The 25,101-nt window shown below is 36.6% G+C and overlaps 5 protein-coding genes across 5 annotated transcripts; 4 read left to right on the top strand and 1 right to left on the bottom strand.

Moving 5' to 3' along the window:
• Positions 1 to 2,267: 2,267 nt before the first annotated feature.
• On the top strand, positions 2,268 to 5,870 carry LOC116199857 (alpha-1,3-arabinosyltransferase XAT3-like). The gene is made up of 3 exons (XM_031530416.1): positions 2,268 to 2,575; positions 4,194 to 5,158; positions 5,350 to 5,870. Exons 1-3 carry the CDS (start codon positions 2,452 to 2,454, stop codon positions 5,644 to 5,646), a joined length of 1,386 nt encoding a protein of 461 aa, XP_031386276.1. The 5' UTR covers positions 2,268 to 2,451; the 3' UTR covers positions 5,647 to 5,870.
• A 593-nt stretch (positions 5,871 to 6,463) lies between these two features.
• LOC116199897 (chorismate mutase 3, chloroplastic) lies at positions 6,464 to 12,074 on the top strand. Its single transcript, XM_031530480.1, has 6 exons — positions 6,464 to 6,725; positions 10,055 to 10,277; positions 10,367 to 10,453; positions 10,927 to 11,070; positions 11,405 to 11,497; positions 11,599 to 12,074. Exons 1-6 carry the CDS (start codon positions 6,556 to 6,558, stop codon positions 11,836 to 11,838), a joined length of 957 nt encoding a protein of 318 aa, XP_031386340.1. The 5' UTR covers positions 6,464 to 6,555; the 3' UTR covers positions 11,839 to 12,074.
• Positions 12,075 to 15,292: 3,218 nt separating this feature from the next.
• Positions 15,293 to 17,660, top strand: LOC116199938 (uncharacterized protein At5g01610). The gene is made up of 3 exons (XM_031530529.1): positions 15,293 to 15,564; positions 16,640 to 16,694; positions 16,933 to 17,660. Exons 1-3 carry the CDS (start codon positions 15,457 to 15,459, stop codon positions 17,310 to 17,312), a joined length of 543 nt encoding a protein of 180 aa, XP_031386389.1. The 5' UTR covers positions 15,293 to 15,456; the 3' UTR covers positions 17,313 to 17,660.
• A 287-nt stretch (positions 17,661 to 17,947) lies between these two features.
• LOC116199918 (cell division topological specificity factor homolog, chloroplastic) lies at positions 17,948 to 20,127 on the bottom strand. The gene is made up of 2 exons (XM_031530505.1): positions 19,912 to 20,127; positions 17,948 to 18,809 (listed from the first exon to the last, which is right to left on the bottom strand). Exons 1-2 carry the CDS (start codon positions 20,002 to 20,004, stop codon positions 18,198 to 18,200), a joined length of 705 nt encoding a protein of 234 aa, XP_031386365.1. The 5' UTR covers positions 20,005 to 20,127; the 3' UTR covers positions 17,948 to 18,197.
• A 723-nt stretch (positions 20,128 to 20,850) lies between these two features.
• Positions 20,851 to 24,125, top strand: LOC116199879. The gene is made up of 7 exons (XM_031530452.1): positions 20,851 to 21,295; positions 21,720 to 21,831; positions 22,125 to 22,284; positions 22,560 to 22,708; positions 22,898 to 23,049; positions 23,324 to 23,438; positions 23,714 to 24,125. The coding sequence occupies exons 1-7, from the start codon at positions 21,027 to 21,029 to the stop codon at positions 23,855 to 23,857; spliced, it is 1,101 nt and encodes a 366-aa protein (XP_031386312.1). The 5' UTR covers positions 20,851 to 21,026; the 3' UTR covers positions 23,858 to 24,125.
• Positions 24,126 to 25,101: the final 976 nt, after the last annotated feature.

Below are 25,101 nucleotides of genomic sequence, written 5' to 3'. Positions count from 1 at the left end.
AGATCTAGAAATTTTGTTCAAGGGAGATAAAGTTCAAAGAAATTTTTTATCGTAAAGTCAAAGGGTACGAAAGAGGATAATTTCATTTAAAAATTGATAAACTCGACAATTTCAAATAGAGATTTCATAATTTTTCTCGAATCCAGGGCGGACAAGTGCCCCCCAAGTCCATCCCTGATGACACTTTCAAAGAGGCAATCTTTTCTCCGTACAAAAAGCCCATGTGCAATTTCTATGCGTTGATTTCGAGCTTTGGTTCCTTTGCTATTATTACTTCCAAGACGAATTTTACCAGATCGATGAGTAAGTGGGGACATGATCAGTCGAGACAGCGATCTCAAATACATGGTTTGACCTAATGTTTAAATGTACACACACTTGAGCCTCGTGTGATCGCCGCGCCTTCTTATAAGATGTCGAATTCGTGGTTATCCCTAGCAGGTTATGGAGAACGTGTTAAAGAGTTGTAATTGGGAACAGTTGTCTTCTCATGTTCCCTCCTGTACCCGGAGCCTTTGTGAAGGCATGCCAGTCCATGATTGATTGGGATGTTACCAGTAAGATGAGCCCAGGACCGTAGTTCTGGGCTCAGGCCCATACTTTTGGAAAATGGGCTTACCACCATGAGGCCCAAAAACTCTTGGGAGCAAATGAATGGGGCGCGTTGCATATGCATGATGCATCCCAAGAACTACCTCTAAGGTCGCGTTTGGTGCGGCAATAATCATGCTTGCCAGAAAATCCTACACGGCGACGGACCCACAAACATCAGTTTCCACGTTCATCAGCTGACACTAGAAATCACTGTCCCAACTAGTTCGGGTGGTGCAGACCGGAAAAAAATCACTGTCGCAATATTTCCTAGGATTACGCAAGCAGGGGCGGAGCCAATGTAATATCAGGGGGGTAATTGCCCCCCTGAACTTTGACTTTTTTATAATTTTATCCCAAAATTATGTTAATTTATGAAATTTTTTATGTAAAATTTGCACTTTGCCCCCCTGAAAAAAAATTTATGTACTATTTATATCAAGCAATATTTTTGCCCTCCCGAACGAAAATCCTGAATTCGTCCCTGTACGCAAGGAAGTGTCGCCTTGGGCATGTCGCCCTAGGCCTATGCTATTTAGATAGCCCTATGAAAGACGCCTACCAAGTATCAAGTGCAATAGGGAGCTTTTATAGTACTTGAGGAGTACGATACCCTGAAACCTCCATTTCCGATCCAATGATTAGGAGACCTAAGATACCGTACACAATGAGATAGTACAATTTTGCATAGTATCTGCGGCATCTTGTTTGTGCAATGTATATGCTTATATACGGATAATTATTGTAACTAACATTATTATAGTCCAATGACTAGCTGTTTTGAAAGTTGAAAGGAAATATTAGATCTGATTTTTTCAAAGCCAAAATCGACGGGAGCCAGACTCGACATCTTTTAGGTTACTTCAATTTGGACGGCTGGACTTTTCAAATATTCCGCCTGTTCTTTCCAAGTTACTTTCAAACAGATAGAATCACGACCTTATTGTTCGGTATTTTATTCGACTCTGCTGTGTGCTCTCGTGCGAAGCATAATGCCGAGTGATCGGAAACTTGATTCGCACACACACCATGCAACACCAACGATCGATAGAGAGCTAAAGTGAGACAGAATTGTCATAGTAGAGGTTCATCACGGAAACGCGCCCAGAATCAAAGTATATAGATGGCATGCATCGCCATCAAATAGTGCATACGTATTTAATATTTTCATGCACTAATTTCTTCCCAGAATTAAAGGTCCTCCAGATGAGTCATTCATACTTATTTTTGGGAAGATAATAGTGCATACATATAGGTTCGAGGGGTTTCTTTTTCGGTTATATACGAATAAGGTTTATATGAATAAAATATAAATATATAGAAAATCAAAAGATGGTGTAGCGCAGTGGCACACACACCCGTCTATTGATCTAGAGGTCGCAAATTCGATACCTAATGAAATTACCCGCGCCCATTTATTAATTATTTAGAATTTTTCTTTCATTGTACTAAGCATTTTGCCTCATTTGTAACAAAATAAATATATAAATATATAAAAACCTAATTAAAAAATAACGTGTAATTTACTAAATAAAAACGCATGACAGTGCACTATACTTCTTTTCTATATAAAATTGAGAGTTTAAGGCCATCATATGTTCAGTCATTAGGAATCGCCATCTGTGCCTATCTCTTTCCCTCATTTTAAACCGCAGACCGTACCGGACTGACCTGCCGCTTCCTCCGAGTCCGAGCCAACAAACAAACATGCCTTAACGTATAAGCCCCGTCTCTCTCTCTCCACACACTTTCCTTTGAGAAACCTGAGTGTAGGACGTACGTACGAAGAATAAATTGCCGAGCCAGAGTGATCGAGATCTTCTACTTGTGCATTCAAACTCTCTCTCAACACACACGACGATGAAGAAGAACTCGACGGCGTTGCTGTGGCTGTACGTGGTATTGGTTGTGGCACTGCTTGTGTTTCAGGTCAACATCTCCGCGACCTTGTGGAAGCTCGTACTGATTCAGCGTGACCCTCATGGTATGTTAATGTCTAGCTAATTGATGCCTTACCGCTGCTTTCATTATAATTGAAGAACATGAATAGAAAAAAGTCGAGCGTTACACTTTCACTGCTGAAAACGTTGATGAGAGTTTGAGATCCAACGGGCTTTGATCAGTTTCTCACTCAGGTGCCATTGGCTCGATAACATGAATTAGCAATCTGTGTTGTAAGGTCTGATCCGGCACCAGCCTTTATATATTATGTATGACTTGTCTGAACATAATGTTTCTTGGCCAGTCTTATAAAAGTTCGTACCTAGGATCTGCCAGTGTTATGAAAATGTGTTACCAGTAGCTGTCGATATAAAGAAATTTTATCGGAATGTTATATAAGCCTATGTAGATTTTTTTTTTCTCGATAATAACTAGGATCTTATCATCATTATCTAAACAATGATAGAGAATGCTCAGCGAATAATACGAGATCGAGAATATATTAATTAGAAGGATCTTTCAAGACAAACTATTAAAAAAAAAGGTTACAATATAAGTAAGCGATAACAACGTTGCAGTCAGCCACCATAATCTCGACCTCGATCTCCTGCCAATTGCAAAGATCCTAGTAAAAATCGGTTATTCTTCGAAATTCCTACATAGATATGTACGCGAGAACAGAACCAACCGATGGAGGTCGCTTAGATTGTCTTTTATTAGGACCTACTACTTCAAAATTTCAATACTCGAATGGTGATTTTTGAGCATGCCCCTTTAGGTAATTGATGGAAAGTGTATTATGGTAGAAAAAAATTGCCTATACACAGAAATGGGAAAAACTTACAGGCGATGACGAATGATTCCGAGCAACAGCTGAGTAGTCAGATGCCAAATGAAAAATGATTCAAAATGGTATATACAGCTCAGGTATTTATGTCTTGGAGTTGACTCATCACTTGAATTCCAAATTGAGAACCGTCTCTGCATTAAATACAATTAGGGAGTGACTTCAATTTGGGTAATTAATTAATTAATTAATAATATATATGCCATAAAAAATATTTATATGTACCAAACAAAAGTATTAATTAAACAGACTAATCATGTGTGAAATTTTCACCCATCTTATCCTGGTTCGAGTATAATTAAATCTGGAATGCTTTAACTCATAAGCGATATTAAACAAAATATCCAAAAATCTTGTTACGAAAAAAAAAATACAAAATATATTCCAGTTGACAAACTTCCAATCGATGGAATTTATTTTCAGGGTAGAGGTTTGAAATGAAACCCATTGGAAGCAGCATCCTCTAGTTAGGAGCAACTAGATAACCGAGTACGGATTAGTACTGATTAATTGGTTAATAACATTTCGGGAATTCATCAAGAACAAAAAGAGAAAAAATTTTAGATTAGGTTCTTCCTAGGAAGAAAAAATTTGGACGTCAAAAGCTATTTTGAGCCTGCGTCTGAAACATAATGCACGGTAAAACGTGAATGGAATGTTCAATTCCATGTGTAGGACCCCATGAGAAATATTAGTAAAGTTGATGGACTTAATTGGATATGAAAAAAACACATGGACCACTTTAAAAATCCAGATAAAGTCGAGGGCCAAATTATCAATCAATCATCAATCATGCTCTTGGTTCTGACAACAGGTACCAAAAGCGGGACCCAGAGACCGATCTTCAGGCGGGGCCCACTTATTCAGTTAAAGCCACGGCCCAATGCCACGTCATCCATTACCTGCGACCGGTCCCACCAATCCTACGACATCTGCTCCATCGACGCCCCGACCGTACTGGACCCCACAAACGCCACCTTCTTCCTCTTCCACCACTCCTCGGCCGCCGCCCCATATCCTCCGCCAGAGAAGATCCGACCTCACCCCCGGAAATGGGAAGACGCTCTCATGTCCCGGATCAGAGAATTCACCCTCACTGCCGCCAAGTCACCGGCGCCGTGCGACGTCGTCCACCCTGTCCCAGCCGTCGTGTTCAGTGCCGGTGGCTACGTTGGTAACGTGTTCCATGAATTCAATGACATTTTGATCCCCCTGTTCATCACCGTCCATACGATCTACTCGGGCAGCCGGGATTTCATCCCCGTCGTGGACGATGCAACCGATCGGTGGGCCCACAAGTATGCCGATCTGTTTCTGAGTCTTAGCAAATACCCCATCTTGATCATCAACAGAACCGCCGGCGCCAGCCGCCACTGCTTCCCCTCCGCCTCCGTGGGCCTCATCTCACATGGGTTCATGACCATAAACCCGGAACTGATCTCGACCTCCAGTAATCTCTCCCATTTTCGTGAACTCCTCGACAGGGCTTACACTGGAGGAGATATCCGTAATGCTGCCACGATGACTACGGGTGAAAGGCGGCCACGACTGGTCTTTGTCGTCAGAGGCCGTGGGGTGGGAAGGGTGTTGCTGAACCAGGAGAAGGTCAGGAAGGCTGCGGAGGCGGCGGGGTTTGAGGTGGTTATGTTCAAGCCGAGGGGTACGACGCCATTGAAGGAGGCGTACGTGCTGATCAACTCGAGCCACGCTTTGATCGGCGTGCATGGGGCGGCGCTCACCCACATGTTCTTCCTGCGTCCTGGAGCGGTGTTTGTGCAGGTGAGAGCCGCCGCACCCCACAAGGATTGCACCTTTGGATTTTCCTATTTTGGATAATTTGCAAAAATAGGTCTAAACTTTTGGGTAGGATTCAAATATATCCAAGAAAGGAAATTTTTTTTTTATGTTTTTATCAACAAAGTTTTATCGAATACGCATATCTAATTACTATATCGATTACATACGTATAGGTGGTGCCGCTAGGTGCAGACTGGGCTGCGGATATCTGCTACGGCAGAGCTGCAAAAGTTCTAGGGTTGAATTACTTGGAGTACACGATAGAAGCGGAGGAGAGTAGCTTGACGGAAAAATACGGAAGAGAAAGCAGGTTGATTAAGGACCCGACCGCATCCAGAGGAGAACAATGGGGTGAAGTCATGGCCATCTATTTGAAGGAGCAAAATGTGACGTTGGATTTGATTAGGTTTGGCGGGACCTTGAAGGAAGCGTATTTAAGGGCCAAGAAGTTCATGGAGGATGAAGGTTAATCGATAGAAGTAAATGGAAATCCAACTTTTTCGGTAGATAATGAAAATCCAACTTTTGGTTCTTTATATTTTTAAAAATCAAGTTCAAATGCGATTTTTTAATGAAATTTTGGAAACAATTTAGGATTTTGATTTATTTGCTGCATTTTTTTTGGGTGAATTAGCGGGTCCAAACCCAATTCATTAATAGAAAATATCAAGTAGTACTATAATGGGATACGACGGTTCTTACAACATCCCCAAACAAAAGAGAAGCAAAGCTCCGAAGGGATAGAGATTGATTTTCTGCAATTTGGTACGATAAGCAAGAATTATGATCAGTTTGCAAAACTCGTGATTGATAATAAGTTATCTGCTTACTGTAGGATAATCGAAAACTTATTTTTTCGGTGTGAATCTGATATCCGGAAATCCAATTGTGCCCCGACTAATCCAATCAAGTCTAGTCGGCTCACTAAGGGATAAAACTCTCACAGTATGGATTTTCTACATTTACAAGGATTTGAACTCGAGACTTTACTTAAGCGGAACAAGTACCGAATCGCTTGAACCAATGGTGGTAATCGAAAGGATAATCGAAAACTTCCTTATTAGACCTCAAAAAAATTCCTTATAAGACGCTTACAACTTGCAAAAGAGAGCCGTATTTAAAATAGAATCAATAATACCGCTTTAGATTCTTTTTACAGGTGTTTTTTAACAAATGAAAGAAGCTGATACATATTCTCAAAATTGGAAAGTGATTAACGATGCAAAATTCAAAAAACAATTTGAAAAAAAAATGAATCCATAAATTGAATAATTGTTAGCTTGTCGTTTTCGTCGAAAGTCCAGAGACATTTCTTGCATCTCCTTCTAGCTCCTGAGCTGACACTCTCTCCTGTCTTTGCTTTCACGCACACAGAAAAAATGGAGGCAAAGGTGATGGAGGGAGCTCTGTCCTCATCGACTACTTCCCTCTCGGCCTTCAAATCTTCAAGACCCGTTTCGCCTTTCGCTTCAAAAACAACTCTCAGGTCCGGTTTTGGAACAAAAGGGTGTCGTCCAATTCAAGCTTCTTCTTCAAATTCCCTCCTCAGGTATGTATGAGAATGACATTTCAGTATTGCTGGTTATCTCGTTGAATGCGTTTAGATTGTTGATTGATTAATTTGATGGGGTTTGCCTTCCTTAACGACGACCCTTCGCGGAGATAAGACTTCCCCTTTTTGAGTCAGTTCCAATCTAAAATACTGATTTCAATGTGAGTAATATTCTGCAACCGTGGACGCTAGATGGCAGAATGAATCCCTAGTCAAAGTATCAACACAAAGATGGTTGATTTGCTTATAGCTTGTGACTTGTCAGATATATTAGGTCAGGGAGGTGACTGTGATCAATTTGGATAGGCATCGGTGATCTTTAATTTATTGTCTTGAATATAACTTTATCACCGCAAAAATCAGTCTTATGTATGCATCTCGTGGTTATTCTTAGATGCTGTCAAGGTGTGATTAGATACCTTTTAGAAAGATGAATTCATTCTAGTCTTCGTAGTACAGATCCTCGAGGAAGAGCAGGGTGGATCAGAGTGATAACCTGACTCTAGAAAGCCTGCGAAAGTCATTAATCAGACAAGAGGACACCATAATATTCAGCTTACTAGCGAGGGCAAAATAGGATTAGTTTCGAATGAAAAAGGGAGAGCATTATCAGGGATGATGCACGATTTAGATGGGGGAGGTCTTTGGAGGATAACAAGAACATAAACTTTTCGATTTAGCGAAGAGAATGCAAGTAATCTTATAAGAAAAATTGAATGACGATATACAAATTTTTGTAGATTATTGAAAATTTAAGGAGCGACTGCCCCTACCCTCCTCTCAGTCCATCCCTGAGCATTGGTGACCTTGAAAAAAAATGAAAATGAAGATCGCATTTTCAACTTTCTTGCGATTTTGTCTTGAAAAAAATTGCATTTTTAATTTTTCATCAAGAGCACTAATGACCCAATCTATCTATCTATATCTATATATCTGTATATATGGTTAAAGAAGACTTGCAATCTATAACAATGATAGTAATAAATGCTCATGTTTAATTTTTAAAATGTCCATAATCAATACTTTCAAATTCGAGCGGAATATATTTAAGCCAACAAGATTGCAGCGAGGCCTACCAAGCAAAAGAACTCGCAAGCCCACCAAGCAAACAATCTAATACGTCATATTTAAGACTTCCCTTTCATATTATTATTGAACATAGAGTATATATGATATAATATATACATATATATTATCTAATCTAATCTATAAGTACATCAAACAGTCCGTGCAACACATGGATAATATCTTTGGTATCTTAATAACGAATAATATGGTCAATTATCTGATCAATTTACTAACAAGACATTTTCCTTATGTAAAACTCACTTGGTAGCATTAAATAGAAATAATCTTAATTATCTCCCTTGACAAAGTGAAAATAAATTAATTTAAATTTTTGGAATTAAAACAATTACTTAATATAGATCTATACATAAATTAAAATTCACTTGAAGACCATTAGTTGTGCTTAAATTCATGCATTGAAAAATAGAAAAAGAAAATTATTTTATTTTTTCAAATTAGAAAATTACTTAGGAGATAAAAACTATACCATATGTCCATCTATAAAAAATATACATAGGCATCTGACAAGGAAAAAGAAAATGTAAACTTAAAAGTAATTCTCGAAATTAAAAGTTATACAAAAACTTGAGTAGGATTAAATGAGCTCAAATTAATGCACTTAAAAAATTTTAAAAGTTATTTTAATTTTCCAAAATTAAGCTAGTGCACTTTTTTTGGTCAGAAGTTGATGCACTTCAAAATTTGAAAAAGAAGTTAACCTCAATTTTCAAAATAAAAAATTAGTTAAATTGATGCTCTTAAAAAATTAAAAATTATTTTAATTTTCCAAATAACTTCAATAGGATTAGATGAGCTCAAATTAATACATTTTAAAAAATTTAAAAATCATTTTAATTTCCCAAACTGAAGTTGATGCACTTTTCTTGGTCGGAAGTTGATGCACTTCAAAAATAGGAAAAGAAGTTTTACCTAAAATTTCCAAATTAATGATATTATTTTCAAAAAGATTGAAAATATTATGGAATTACAATGAAGTACGTGGGAACTGAAGAATTAAAAGTAAAAATCAACCTCACAAGATAATATATTTTCATAAAACTCAGGATTCAACAAAGTTTTTAATCTCTTCATATTACACGCATTTTTAATTTCAGAAAAAACGTTGCGATTCATAAAAATACTCTTAAGTATAAATTTTGAAAATCTTGAGGATCTTATAATTACCCTCTCATTTGGTGATAATTATTAATTTATTTTAACAAGATTATATTAATGAAACGATTTAAGTCAATTATCATAAGCAATAAAGTCACTCAATAATACTTGAAACAAAACTATGCCATCATTGATCGCACTAGTAGAATTGGTACCCGTGCATGTAAAGTAGAATTGGTACATTAATTATGTAAAGAATACATTTTTATCATTTAATCATATAATCTATATATAACTAAAATTTACTTGGGTGTATAATAAATAAGATTGAATGCATAATAAATGCTTTAAATAAAACTAAAAAATATGAAAAAAGAAAATTAAAAAAATTATATAATAATTAATATTTTTAGTAAATGCAATTAATGTATCTAAATCTCCTACTCACTAATTAAAAGAAAATTTAAAGAATATGAGAAAAAATTAAAAATAAAGAATAATAATTAAAAATATTTAATAAATGTAATTAGATGCACCTAAATATCTTACTAAATGCAATTAAGAGAAAAAAGTTATGGTAATTTCTTAATTATATATAAGTGATAAATGTATATAAACAATTAACTTAATGTGACATCATAAATATTGAGCCTAGCTTATAGAAATTGACATAAAAATTTTGATATTATTACGAAAATTAATTAAGCATATATATAATTTATCATAAAAACTAAACATATATATGTACAAGAATATTCAAAAGTAATATTTAACATGTTAAAAATAAGAATAAGGAATTATAAAAATGATTACCTTTAAATAAATTCTAAAATACCAATTTCAATGCGAGTAATTTTCTACAATCGTGGACACTAGATGGCAGAATGAATCCTAGTCAAAGTATCAACACAAAGATGATTGATTTGCTTATAGCTTGTGACTTGTCAGATATATTAGGTCAGGGAGGTGACTCTGATCAATTTGGATAGGCATCGGTGGTCTTTAATTTATTGTCTCGAATATAACTTTATTACTGCAAAAATCAGTGTTATGTATGCATCTCGTGGAACTTCTTAGATGCTGTCAAGGTGTGACTAGATACATTTTAGAAAGATGAATTGATTCTAGTCTTTGTATTACAGATACTCGAGGAAGAGCAGGATGGATCAGAGTGATACCCTGACTCTAGAAAGCCTGCGAAAGTCATTAATCAGACAAGAGGACAGCATAATATTCTGCTTACTCGGGAGGGCAAGATACTGTTACAATGCAGATACATATGACCACGATGCTTTTGCCATGGAAGGGTTTCATGGGTCATTGGTCGAGTTCATGGTCAGAGAAACAGAAAAGCTTCATGCACAGGTAACCTTGATTGTTTATTATAGCAAACAAGTAGAACTGTAGAACTTATTCAGAGTACTTAGATTGGTTCTTCTCGTTATGTTAATTAGGTGGGGAGGTACAAAAGCCCCGATGAGCATCCTTTCTTCCAAGAGCATCTGCCCGAGCCGAGGCTTCCATCCCTTCAATTCCCTCGGGTAAAATCCAATGGGTTTTCAACTCCCATAGAGTAACTGGCTCAATATTAGTCTACTTAGGATTGCTTTGTGATTACCATTGTACTTTTACTTTGTTCATTAATTACCCCTTTGGCTTATCAGTAGTCATGTTATAAGTAGAACAATTTGCAAATTTGTTTTACCGTTTTCTTGCTTTACAAGGAATAATATAGCTAAATACCTAGGAGACCTCTCTTAGAATTTGGGCTGGAGCTGACCTGTTGACTGTACGAGGAGAAGGTTTTTTCTGTTGTATTGATTAATTCCGGGTTAAATTCAACTCCGGGGATTGGGTAGGAGATTATAGATTCTTTTCTTCCACGGACCGTGAATTCTAAAGAAGTTTGAATTCGATCTTGAGATTGCTGAGGCTCGTATAGGCCAGAATTTCTCCTATTGATCATGTCTGACACCCCATTCTGATCTGGCCATTTCATATGATACTCGGATAGGTTTTGCATGCCAGTGCACATTTGATCAACATAAATAACAAGGTCTGGAATGTGTACTTCAGTAACCTCCTCCCTAGATTGGTCAAATCAGGTGATGATGGTAACTATGGTTCAGCTGCTATTTGCGACACAATTTGTCTGCAGGTATTCTGTGATCCTATCCCTCTCCATGAATCTCTCTGAATCCCTTCTGAAAATTTTACATGATTTCATGCTGAAGTATCTTGTTTGCCGACTTCAAATTCTTGCTAAGTTATGCAAATGGTACTCAAATTTTCTTCGGTTCTTTGGAATCTTCATTTCTTGATTGACACATAGTTGTTACTCTATAGGGGCCTCCGCTGAGACTTGCGGATGTATTGAGGCATTTTTGTCATAATTTTCTTTCTTTCCCTGTTATTACACACTATAGTATGCTTGAAGCATTGATTTCATTCGCAATCTTGAAGCTTGTACTGTGCCGATAACTTTCTTGCAGGCACTTTCAAAGAGAATACACTATGGTAAATTTGTCGCTGAAGCAAAGTTTCGCGATTCTCCATCTGTCTATGAGGCTGCAATTAAAGTTAAAGTATGTCCGTATCTTTCCTTTTATTTTCGTCTTTGATATGTGACACATATTGATTAAAAATTTGTTGTATTTAAACCATGTTCTGAAACTGGTTCTTGTAGGACTGGGCCAGGCTGATGGAGCTGCTCACGTATCCGGAGGTTGAAGAAGCCATTAAGAAAAGAGTCGAGACCAAGGCCAAAAAATTTGCTCAGGAGCTAAACATCGATGATGACGCAGAGGACCCAGCCGATCCTGTGTACAAAATAGAGCCGAGCTTAGTTGCGAATCTTTACAGTGATTGGATCATGCCCCTAACGAAGGAAATTCAAGTCCAGTACTTGCTGAGAAGGTTGGATTGATAAGTCAAAAAGTGCTCATATTGTTGCTCGACGATTTCTTTTCTGGTTTCCAATGGCTACGGACTGTGACAAAGTGGCCAGGTTTCAATTGATTTGATTTCAAATAAAACATGGGTAACCTCAAACTGTGAGGTGGGATAGGAAGTGACACAATTATGGTACCCACCTACATGTGACTATGGTATCCCCTTTTTCATCATCGGCCCATGATAGAATAAAAGCTTCACTTTCAAGCATTTTTGTCAAAGAAGGATTCTTCTTTTTCATTCTTTCTCGTCGAGAAATTGTCTTTTTCATTCCTTTTCCGCTTATCGAAAACTTTTCCATATCGATAATGATAAGTTTCAATCAATTAGAATTGAATGCAAATACGAGTCATCTTGAGTTTTTCATTACAAAAAAAGTAATGCAGTTGGCAAGTTGAAGATTTTTCCTTTTTTAAAACGAATGGGCAGATTTCATCTCAACTACACGGTTAAAAACCAATTAGAAGCACTTTGTGATCAGAATATCGTGGAAAGCGGAGAGCATTGGTGACCTTGAAAAAAAGAAAAAAAAAGAAAAGAAAAGGAAGGTCGCATTTTGCCAAAATAGGATTAGTTTTGAATGAAAAACGGAGAGCATTATCAGGGATGGATGCACGATTTAGATGGGGGAGGTCTTTGGAGGGACAGTAAGAACATAAACTTTTGGACTTAGCGAAGCCAATGCAACTAATCTTATAAAAATAATTGAATGACAATATAAAAATTTTCTTAGATCATCGAAAATTTAAGGAGCGATTGCCCCCTACCCTTCTCTCAGTCCATCCCTGAGCATTGGTGACCTTGAAAAAAGAAGATCGCATTTTCAACTTTCTTGCGATTTTGTTAGGAAAAAAATTGCATTTTTAATTTTTCATCTAGATCACTAATGACCCAATCTAGCTATCTATATCTATATATATAGTAAAAGAAGACTTGCAATCTACAATAATGATAGTAATAAATGCTCATGTTTAATTTTTAAAATCTCCATAATCAACGCTTTCAAACTCAAGCGAAACATATTTAAGCCCAACAAGATTGCAGCAAGGCCTTCCAAGCAGAAGAACTCGCAGGCCTACCAAGCAAACAATCTAATACTTCATATTTCAGAATTTCCTTTCTTATTATTATTGATCATAGAGTATATATGATGTAATATATACATGTATATTATCTAATGTAGTCTAATCTAATCTATAAGTACATCAAAGAGTCCGTGTAACACATGGATAATATCTTTGGTATCTTAATAACGAATAGTATGGTCAATTATCTGATCAATTTACTAACAAGACATTTTCCTTATATATTAATTTACAAATACCTATACATTATGTAAAACTCACTTGGTAGCATTAAATAATCTTAATTAACTCCCTTGACAAAGTGAAAATAAATTAATTTAAATTTTTTGAATTAAAAAATTACTTAATATAGATCTATACATAGATTAAAATTCACTTGAAGACCATTAGATGAGCTTAAATTGATGCATTCAACGATAGAAAAAGAAAATTATTTTATTTTTTCACGTTAGAGAATTACCTAAGAGTTAAAAACTATACTATATGTCCATCTATAAATATATATGGGCATCTGACAAGAAAAAAAAAATTAAATGTGAACTTAAAAGTAATCCTCAAAATTATAAGTAATACAAAAACTTGAGCAGGACTAAATGAGCTCAAATTAGTGCACTTTTCTTGGTCAAAAGTTGATGTACTTCAAAAATAGAAAAAGAAGTATACCTTAATTTTCCAAATTAAAAATTAGTTAATTTGATGCTCTTAAAAATTTAAAAATAATTTAATTTTCCAAATAACTTGAATAGGATTAGATGAGCTCAAATTAATACACTTAAAAAATTTTTAAAAATCATTTTAATTTTCCAAACTTAAGTTGATGCACTTTTCTTGGTCGGAAGTTGATGCACTTCAAAAATAGGAAAATAAGTTTTACCTCAAATTTCCAAATTAATGGTATTATTTTCAAAAAGATTGAAAATATTATGGACTTACAATGAAGTACATGGGAACCAAAGAATTCAAAGTAAAAATCAACCTCACAAGATGATGTACTTTCATAAAACTCAGGATTCAATAAAGTTTTTAATCTCTTCATATTATATGCATTTTTTATTTCAGAGAAAATGTTGCAATTCATAAAAATATTCTTAAGTATAAATTTTGAAAATCTTGAGGATCTTATAATCACCCTCTCATTTGGTGCTAATTATTAATTTATTTTAACAAGATTATATTAATGAAACAATTTAATTAAATTATCATAAGCAATAAAGTTACTCAATAATACTTAAAACAAAACCGTGCAGTCATTGATCACGGGAGTAGAATTGGTGACCGTGCTTGTAAAGTAGAATTGGTACATTAATTATGAAAAGTAGAATTGGTACATTAATTATGTAAATAATACAATATTATCATTTAATCGATAATCTATATATAACTAGAATTTACTTGGGTTATAATAAATGAGATTGTGTACATTATTACATGATGTAAAGTAGAATTGGTACATTAATTATGCATGCATTAAATGTGATAAAATATAAATATAATTTCTATATAAATTTAATCAATTTAAATTTATCATCTACAAAATATTTTGTAATAAAAGAATCTTGATATTTTATTCACCATATATATATATATATTTATAAAATTTGATGCTCTAAAATATTTTTGAGGGACTTTATATATAAGTTTTTGCTATTATTAATATTATATCAATTTAAGTATATGCAGATTTTATATCAATAATGAGATAATGAAGAAATTCATATATGAAATAATTTAGTTAATTTTTCTTTTAATTTTGTTATAGAAAATATAAAATTAATAATTTTAGTAGCTAATTTACGTGTGGAAGACTATTTCAATATCAATAATATTTTCGTTATAATTTCGTATAGGTATCTATGGTTTCATGACAATTACATACCTATAAACATTATTAAAATTTAAAAGTTGATAGAAAGAGGTTAATTTCGGAATAGTTTATTATGGATATCTATATTTATTTTATTTATTTGTGCTATATAATTAGAAAAATTAAACTAAATAATTTATATTATAATTGATTTAGTTATACCAACATGTTTGATTTTTAATTGAAAGTATTGGATGTACATTAGAAAAATCACTTGGTAACGTGATATTTTAATTTGTGTTCTTAACACGTTAATTTTATAGCTTTAAATAATTTAAAAATTTTATTAACATTACCGAATAATAAAAATTTATCAAAATGTAATGCTTCAATTATAATATCTTCATTTAAAGTATTTTAATATAAATTTTAATAATTTTTTCCACGGGTTACAAATTTGAATAAATCACGGGTAGTATTCTAGTTTGTAAATGAAATTTGGCAGTTTACATATGCATTTAATATTGATTTCTATTCTGGTTGGGTGGAGAGAGAGAGAGAGAGAGAGAGGACAGCAGCAGCAGCTGCATTTTTCTGTCTGCGCACACTGTCAGTCACTTACTCACTCCCCCATCCCCATATTTTCAGATTTGGTGAGTGACCCAGAGAGCGCGTCACGAGCTTCCGAGAGAGAGACGCAGCAATGGAGAAGGCTCTGACGAAAGTGAGCAGCTTGAAGGTGGGGATTGGGAGCTCCTGGATTTCCAAGAAGGCCAAGGAGGAGATCTCCAACATCACCGAAGACATCACCGTGAGTCCGCATTTCCCCTTTCCTAGTAAACTAGTGGGATTTTCGTCTTGGGCTGTATGGATTTCTGCGGTTTGTGTAATTGGTAAATGTGCCACATTGTTTCATTGCCGCTCTGCATTTCCTTGTTTCTCGGCTTCTTGAGTTGTTTTGATATGTCGGCTTGGTGTGTTTTGTTATGTTCTTCCTGGCTTGTCTGTCTTTTGGTTTGGACTGGCTCTGTGGGTTTTGTCTTGTGAATATATGGGTCTTCTGGAATCATTGGTAGGACTTGAGATCTGTACATTCAGATGAGATTTCTGCACAATTGTGTGAAGTTCATGTCGGACTAAGTAGCATTCTGTTAGGACACTTGCTGGGACTGTTTTCTTTCTCATTGTCTTGAAAGGTCCTCAAAGATGGATCTTTTATCAGGGAGAGTTTTTGGAGTAGAGTCTGATAATCGAAAGGGAGGAGGAAAACCAAGAAATCAGGAGACACTGGGGGTTTAACTTAGTATCTTCACAAATGGAATCCAAAGAGATGATAGATTGATAGTGACTATCCACGCAAACTCAATTTCGAAAAATTTCACTTCATTAGATGTGCGAGCAATCAAGCAATGTCATTGTGCAACGGACATAAGTGAGTTAATGAAACCCATGTAAACAGTTTCAGCTCTCTACATCATGCTAAGGTCTTATTGTTTCTTTCTGTGCATGGTATGACTCTCTCAAACGAAAATGGTGTAGGTTATGAACTTGAAGTTGCTTGGATTGCACGATGATTACAGAATCCATAACCATTATTGATAGCCCGCACTCTTGTGCACCGCTGTCCATCCTAAAGAATGAAATACAATTTCTATATCTAATGCCAATCCATCCAATTTCTGACTCTTTTCTCGTGTAAGTAATTACTAACCGCTGATAAAGAAAGTGATCGGCACTTAACTGGAGGCTTTTGGAACCATCCAAAGGAACATCTCTGTGTCCACTAATGCATTCCAATCAAGCGTTTTATCTAATCAAATAGTTCCATTGTTCCTTATGATGCTTGAGAAGTACTAAAAGTTAGTTGCCTTGTTTTACTGTTCCAGTATCTATCAAATACTGTCGAGGAAAAGGCGAAATGGATCTTCAACAAGCTAAAAGGTAAGCAACTTGTGTCCATGACCTCTTATTTGTAAAGTGAAAACATATGAACAGATAAATACGTGATGGGAGATATAGCCGGTAAGATGAGATGTTTTGTCTTCTGTCTTGAATTATCTTTATGGTGGTCTGCCATTAATGGGTTTATGAATTTTATACATCGGAATATTCCGCATCTGTGAATACTAATAGCTTATTCAAACTTTATATCTGTTTCGACGAATGTCTTCCCCCTCAGGGAAGCCGCTGAAGACCTTGTCTGAACTTCTTCGGGACTACAACTTACCCCCAGGACTCTTCCCCCAGAATATCACTTGCTACGAGTTCGATGAATCGAAGGGCAAGCTCATCGTATACATGCCTTCTGCCAGCGAGGTCAGCTTCAAGGACTCTTCCGTAATTCGCTATGCCCCTCGAGTGAAAGCGATTCTTCTCAGAGGGAAGCTCATGGGCATAGAGGGAATGAAGACTAAGGTCCTTGTCTGGGTTAAGGTGACGAGCGTGACAGTCGAGGGCTACAAGTCTGATAAAGTTTGGTTCATGGCGGGCGTGAAGAAGTCAAGACCTAAGGATGCCTACGAGACTCCTATAGATGGAATCAGAGTCGGAGAATTTTAAGACGGCTGTGTTGCCATGTTTGATGCTAAAGAGTGGAAGCAAAATCGAAGGAAATCAGCAATACCATATTGGAATATTTCTTACTGCAAATTCATCTTACTCGGCTCCCATTCCATTGTATCAGACCTGAACTGTGACTTGTTAAGTAGTGATGCTTCGGTCCAGGGTAGGTGTCGATATTTTATTACAATTCTTCAAAGATGAAAGCGCTCTCTTATGTGGGGTGACTATTATTATTCATTTTGCCATTTGATGCGGTATTGCTGTTAGTGATGTTATAGACAGACAGAACAGAAGGGCTTAATGCCAATTTCTTGAAACTCATTCTTCACCAATTTTCTGCACTTCCAGAAGTTTGGGATTGCATTTGTTTGATAGAAATAATATCCTAATTAACCGTCTAGGCTTCCAGATGATGCCACTTTATTTCAAGATCATGTCTGGGTTAGATAATATATGGTACGTACAAGTTACGTTTTGACAGGATGATGATACTCTATGATAGGCAATATTGACTCCCCAGAACTTGAGTCATAATATTTCTGATCGAGCACATGCCTGCTCATAGTTGCTTATTCGACGACAAGGGGACTATAACAGCTAATGATTGTGATAGATTTGATTTAGAAGAATAATTTCACCGGACGATCTTGTGGATCATAATCTTCTCATGTTAACCCGCATTGTCAAGGGACACAGTATGCATCCTTAGAACAAAATCTGTAATTGCCTTACACAATAATTCATTGGCATATATACAGAAGCTCAGAAGTGAAAAACCCTCTTACTGATCTAGAAAGGGGGGGAAAAGCGCAAATACTTTAGAGCAGCAGAAATAAATTGAAACCGTGCAGGGCACATTTTTCTACTATACCTCTACCGAACTTAGAAAGCTGGAGTGTTATCATCGGGGACGAAGAAATCGAATCTCACATCAACAGATCCTGAGCGCTCCCCATTGTCCAGGTACTCTATGTTTGTTATGGACCCGATCTCCTCGGAATCTAGATAGGCAGGCTTCACCCTTCTCACTGGAACCGTGACTGAGTAGATAGTCCCGAGGTCTGTGTCAGTGCAAACAGTCAACTGAACCTTATCCTGCGACTCGATCTCCACAAAATCCGATAGAGCATGGACTATATTGGTCACAATCTTCTGCTTCGCCTCATCGCTTACGGCGCACCTGTCGGAGAAGAGGATCATTTTGAGCCGCTGCTTTGCGATCCTTGCGTTTGAGTTCTTCCTCGTGGTGCGAGATGGGAAGATTATCTTCCACGCCAAGTTGAGACGCTCGAGGAAACTCATGTTGATTGCGTTCAGAAGGAAGGTCTCTGCTTCTTGGGTGACGGATTTAGGGGATAGGTTGAAGTCTGATGTGAGGCCCGAGTATAGTTTTGGTGGGCCCCGCGTATGGTGAATCTCAAGCGCCACAGAGGGCCATTTAGCTGCACAATCAGAAGGTTTAGGTCCTCCAATCTGGAAACTTGATAAGTTCACCTGGAAAGTGACAGAGTCAGAATCTATGAATTCAATGTCTCAACTCTCAAAAGGTTATTAATCTTTAAAACATTTCTTAATCAACACAAGGTCCATGCCACTCAAAGAGACTTTGACAATCAAATCATAGTAGTTGTGAGTACCAGATATGACCAACAAAAAAGAGCAGCGGATCCATCATCGCTCTTCTCAAATCTAATCTGTTGTGAGTTTCACTTGTCTATCCTCCGGGATTAAGATTGTCAATTTATATGATGACTTTCTTCAACCATCAAATCCTATGGTTTGTTGAAAAAATTTAGGTTAATGATATTGAGAAAAGAGAAGAGTAACTTGCAGGGTAAGGAAGGGGAAATGCAACTGAGCTCACTTTAAATCCCTCCGATAAGAAGAAAGATCAAAAGCGCATTTTAATAGGTTACAAAGCACACCCACAATATATTCACATGAAACATACTTCAAGAAAAATTATTCGTAGATAGATAGATATGAGGTGTACGGAAGGGACATAAAGCATGAATAGCTATGGTTGCCCATGAGAGACAATATGTCATTCCATCAGAATGCAACTCAAAGCATGCACCTCCTTTGACACAAAAACACCCTTCAAGAAAGGGAAAGCCAGAAAACAGGAGGGAGACATATCCATAGAGCAAGTATTCCCATTGTAACCCCGTACTAAAGCCTATTGGTTCAGCTCCCAATTGCCAGGTACAGAGCACCCACTAAGAATGGACAAATTCATACTGACAGAAAGAAGACCCTGAAGCCGCATAAACCCCATTTCTTAGCACAAACAGCTTATACAATCCCGCTGTGCTCGAACATCGTACTCGTCGACCACCAGTAGAAACAAGCACTCAATTCCATTCTCCAAGTAGTTGGATTCCTCGAATTCTCCGCCAAACCCTCCACTGATTCCCCCTTACCCGGCGCCCCATCACCTCAAAAGCATCATCCCACATCCTAAAGGGTAGCATTGAGTACTATAAAAGAATCTAGCAAAAACCCAGATCACAAAATGGAATTTTCTAACCAGATTAACAGTTCCAAATCAGTTTGCAATGTGTGGCAAATGGGTTACTTGGATACGCATACGGACCTTCGAGGAGGGCGAGGGCAGAGACCTCCGAAGAGGATGGGTGTGGTAAGGGCCGAGAGTCGCAGAGACCTTCAGATCCCCAGCAATCGCCATTTCTTGCTCTGCTTCTTCGTCTTCTTATTCGCTCGCACTGGGTCTGCCCCAATTGCTTTGCTTCCCACTTCACTCGAGTCCACTCTCACTTTGCTCGTTCTCGGCTCTGTGAATCAAGTGAGAGAGAAGGAGGAGGGGCCTTTGGTTGGCACAGCGGCGTTGGGCACAAACGACGTCGTCCGCCATCCAAAAGACTACTGGGCCTTGAGGATTTTCTAAAGGCCCATTATCCTTTTATGGGTTGGGTTCAAAGCACTCCACCAAAGATCAGGATTGGGGATGAATTCAGTGTTGATCTGACAGTTCAAAAAATTCAAGAAATCGTTTGAAGAAGGTATAGTACAATTTGTGTTTCGATGACAATGTGACATCGGGCATTGTGCAACAGACAAGGCTCGATTGAGTTATAAGTTCCCTGCAAAGGCGAGAATTGATTATGTTCATTTCATGCCAAGCAGATCTCAACACCGCAATAAAACAATAACCACAACTATAACACCTCGTTTACGCGATTTCATCCGTTTAATATATTAAACAACCCGGATGTCGTGATCTAAAAAATACCCATCGAGTAATAAGCCGGACAAACCTGACAATTGAAAGCACGACCTGCCGTCGAGCTGGAATGCCTTCATTTCTTTTTTGAGTATGTTCATTTCAAGAGCAGAACCCACCAAAAGATCCCGGTTTTTGAAGCTTTGGCCGCACCAAACATGCTCTAAGTATGAGTCATTTTTCCTTCATCAATGTCTTCATTTTTATTTTACCCAAAAAAATGTTTTTTTTTTTTTAAAAAAATTATTTTTATTCATTTTTCATGGCCATGGCTATGGCTTTCATTTCTAGCACGAGGGACAAACGCGTGGAAGCCGGAAAGCGGAGAGGGATAGAGGGAAGGCGAAACAGAAAAGACCACACCATCTGAGGTGCTCAACTCAAAGAGCAGGAGCTGCCTCCAGACAGGGCAGTCTTAAAAAACAGAGATTTCGATTGCAAAGAGGGGGGAGAGGTTGATTCCGTGAATGGGGAGATGGAGAGCTGCTTCCCTTCTCCTCAATCACATCATCTCCCATAAGCTCCGGCGCCGCCCACCAGTCTCCCCTCTCCCCTTCTTCAATCATTTACCCCGCCAGCCCATCTTTCCATGGTTCAGACCCTTCTCTGCAATCCCATCCCGGGTGCCTGAATTGGATCCCGAGTTCCATGACTTTGAGCTCGAGGACGTCTCACAGCTCGGGGAAGACCAAGAAACCGGGAACATACCCATCAAAGCCTTCTTCGTCTCGACCGGGTTCGTCCGTTTATGCTCCCTATGATTGTCGTTTGATGTTGGATTGTTTTTAAAGTTTGTGCTTTTGTTTTGTTCTACGAGTATTGTGTCTACTTGGGTTGAAGTCCGGCTAGAGACTTCAGGGTCTTGGTTGGGATCTTCACCTTTGCCCCAATTGAATTGCCTGCGGGGATGAATTAAAAGGGCTTAAATTTGCTTGTATAAGCTCATTTTGACCTACTAGTTCCTACTTTGGTCCCTTGGTATTCATGCCGAATTCGTAATTTACAGAGCTTCAGACGCCTCCGTAAAGAATGTTTCTTGTTCCATGACTATGTTGGTTTGCTTGTGTCTGATTTGTTCGACTATAGATGATGTTCTTTAGTATCTGTTTGGCGATCTCTTTGTTTCAGCTGGCATAGTCTGAGATTTATGGTTTTCGCAGTATTGATTTGAAGAGCTTGCAAGCCGAGAATTTAGGCAATGTTCTTCCTGCCACCTCTCGATCATCGAATTATATTGCCCTCAAATATTGCGATTTCCCTTCAGATAATACTGTAAGATGGCTCAAGAATCGTCTTTTCGGTCCTTTAGTTTGATTAATTGCTAGAACTTCGTTCCAAGGGCATGTGGTTTTTAAACAAATGTTTTCCGAAGTTTTCATGTAATTGAATCAGAATTACAGCTGGTTTTGCGAACAATACAGGCATTGTACTAGTACTTGGTTTCGACTTTATGAACCATTTTCAAATAGAACAGTGTTGTCAAAATTCATTGGAGCATTGAAAATTTTACTTCAACTTCGTCTATGTGGTCATAGTCCTTTTTATGAGGGAGTTTGGTTGTGTAGGAAATTGGAGCCAAGGCAAAAGTGAGCAGCTGCCGTTACATGGTTGTGTGCCAATATGGGTCTGCTGTTCTGTTTAATATTGAGGATCATGAAGTTGAGAGTTACCTTGGAACAGTTCGAAGGCATGCTACTGGGTTGCTTAGAGAGACAAAAAAAGATGGTAAAATTTTTTCTTCCGAGGATGAATATGCTTCAGTTCATCTTGATGATCTCAAATACTCATTTTCCCCCCCTCTTTCTTAAGTTGAATAGAGCTGAAATGCTACAGTACTTATTGCTTTGGCCTTTGTCATTAGTTCATGTCTGCCCTCTCAACAGAAATATGTTCAGAAACATATGCATTGCCACGTCTTAAAAGTAATGATGGTCCACGTCTTGTAGAGGTGCGATGGATTTGCAAGTTTAACTTTTTCTTTCAACATGTTTTCACATTAGATTATGCGGTTAAGGAGAAGTCCCAGTTGATTGAGGACATGCAAGGAGGCCCTGATTACATAGTTCTTAGAGCTTTGGATACTGATAGTATACGCCTTATCGGTAGCCTTCTTGGTCAAAGTATTGCATTGGATTACTTTGTTTCCCAGGTAAAATATTTCTTCCAAAAAGGGAAAGTAAGATAACCTACATTAGTGCAAGTAAAAGCGATTTTATTACTTTTTGTTCCCGTTCCTTTGTACCATAACTGAAAGCAATCCAAGTTTGACATTGACATTTTGTTTCTTATAAAGCTGATTGGTTCCTTAACTTTTGAGAACTGTGTTCGTCTCTCTTAGGTTGACGATATGGTCGAAGAGTTTGCTGACATTAACCGGATAATGGAAAAAACCGGAACTTTTACGATGGACCGGAGGAAGCTCCTTCAACTTGTCGGGAAGGCTAATTCTAGTCTAGCTGATGTAATTCTTAAAGTTGGCCTTTTTGAACGGTAAAAACAACCCACCTAGTCATACAATTTCTGTTTCCTAATACATTTCATATTTCTGGTAGATATGCTTTCTTACTATAAATTGTATCACTTTCTCGCTCTTTGCGATGTCCTGTGAAGATGCAAGAAATTCTATCAATTGAATGAGTGACATCGAATTGTGTTTGATGAATCAGATTCATAGTACAGTGATTTATGCCTCATACCCATGAATGTCAGGCAGTTTAGTTTGGTCTTCGCTAACAGTCGTAATTTTTGGTGTTTCTATATTCAGATCAGAAATTGCTTGGAGGGAGGCAAAATACGCCCAAATATATGAGTACCTGCGAGAGGAGTTCGAGGTTACTCAACGATTCGGCAATTTGAATTTCAAACTGAAATTCGTTGAGGTAATACTATTTCTACCCTTTCTCCAAAGTTAACCATTATTTCATTTAGGTCACCCATTGACAAGATAAACATTCACATAGTGCTCTATCTGCACAAGTCCCCTTGGAGGATATGTATATAACAATTAGAACTTTAAATGTCAGTTGCGGATCTAACCTAGTGGAAGTACAAAAAAGTTTCACATGATAGTGAACAAATAATGAGTATGTTCTTATTCAAATTTTCCTTAGGAATGCATCTAACATTCGATTGTTGGGACTTCTTCTGATTGCAGCACAACATTCATTTCCTTCAAGAAGTCCTACAGAACAAGAGGTCAAACCTTTTGGAATGGTGCATTATCTTCTTGCTGAGTATTGAGAACGTTATATCGGTCTGTGAGATCATTCGAGAATCGAACCAAGTCCCGCTGCCGTGATATTTACGACATGCAGCCAAGGAGTTCGTTTCAGGACAAGCTTGGACAGAGATCATTCTTTATTTTGTAGTGTTGGTGAAATAATACATTGAAGGTAGCCGACAATAGGATAAGGGTCTAACCATTTGCAATTCATCATTTTTCTATTCTTTTATAATCTAAGTTTTGTCATAAGGGGAAAAAAACATCGATACATTTTTCTGTAATTTGTAGTTTTCATAAATAAATAAATAAAAGAAGTAATAATCTTAGTTTGATTAATTTTGAATCTATTCTCCGAGTACATTATGTAAATTCTTGTGAATAAGAATCTCTTTCATGGGTCATGAACTATGTAAAATCTAATCTACACAATATATTATCAATAATTTATAAGTGTTTTCACTGAACAATCGACATTAATTTAATGAAAAACTTTTGCTTGAATAAAAGAAATCAAGTAAAAATATTAGTAAATGAAAATACAAAAAAATATATTGCAAAAGAATGTACGAATGAAAATATAATTTGAGCCCTCGAAACAAAATGCATTAATTAAAATGTTAGGTAAACTGCACGGTACATAGAATAAATTTATATTAAATTTTTAACCAAATGCCTTAATTTTATTTAAGATAATTTTATGCATTTAGTTTTATTAATTAATCTTATTAATAATATATATAAATTCATGCTTTTTTTGCGTGAATAAAAGTATTGTTTCTTATGTAAAAAATATTTAATGCAACAAACTCAATAGGGTTTGAAAATCCATAGTCATATCATATATGAAACTAGTCATAGAGCTTGTGTAATGCACGGGATCATGGGTGTTCAATTTTTATGCTTTTCTCAATTTTATTATATAGTATATGCATGGCTCGAAAGTTTTGTAAATTGTAATTTACCATCACTAAATATATATATATATATATTCATATATATATTTTAAGAACGTTTTCATTTTTATAGTTATAATAACAAATCATACATATTAATAAAAAAATGTGAGCTTTTAATTTATTTTTTTTGAAAACAAATGAGACAATAAACTTTTGGAAATACAAATATGATATATTTTATGAAAGGGTCTTACTCAATTTTAATATACATAATTGATAATCCTTTATGTGACCTTCGTGCTAATGAAAACATACAAAAAAAAAATATAACACCTCATATCTAGACGTTTTATATCTATATCTATATATATTTAAAAAAAATTGAAATTTGTTTTCTAAAAGTTGTTGAAAAATCGAGAAAAT

The sequence above is a fragment of the Punica granatum genome, chromosome 3 (assembly GCF_007655135.1).
Source record: "Punica granatum isolate Tunisia-2019 chromosome 3, ASM765513v2, whole genome shotgun sequence".
In the NCBI taxonomy this organism is placed as follows: Eukaryota; Viridiplantae; Streptophyta; class Magnoliopsida; order Myrtales; family Lythraceae; genus Punica; species Punica granatum.
The sequence above is the reverse complement of the archived record's forward strand: the minus strand, read 5'-3'. Positions and strand labels throughout refer to the sequence as shown.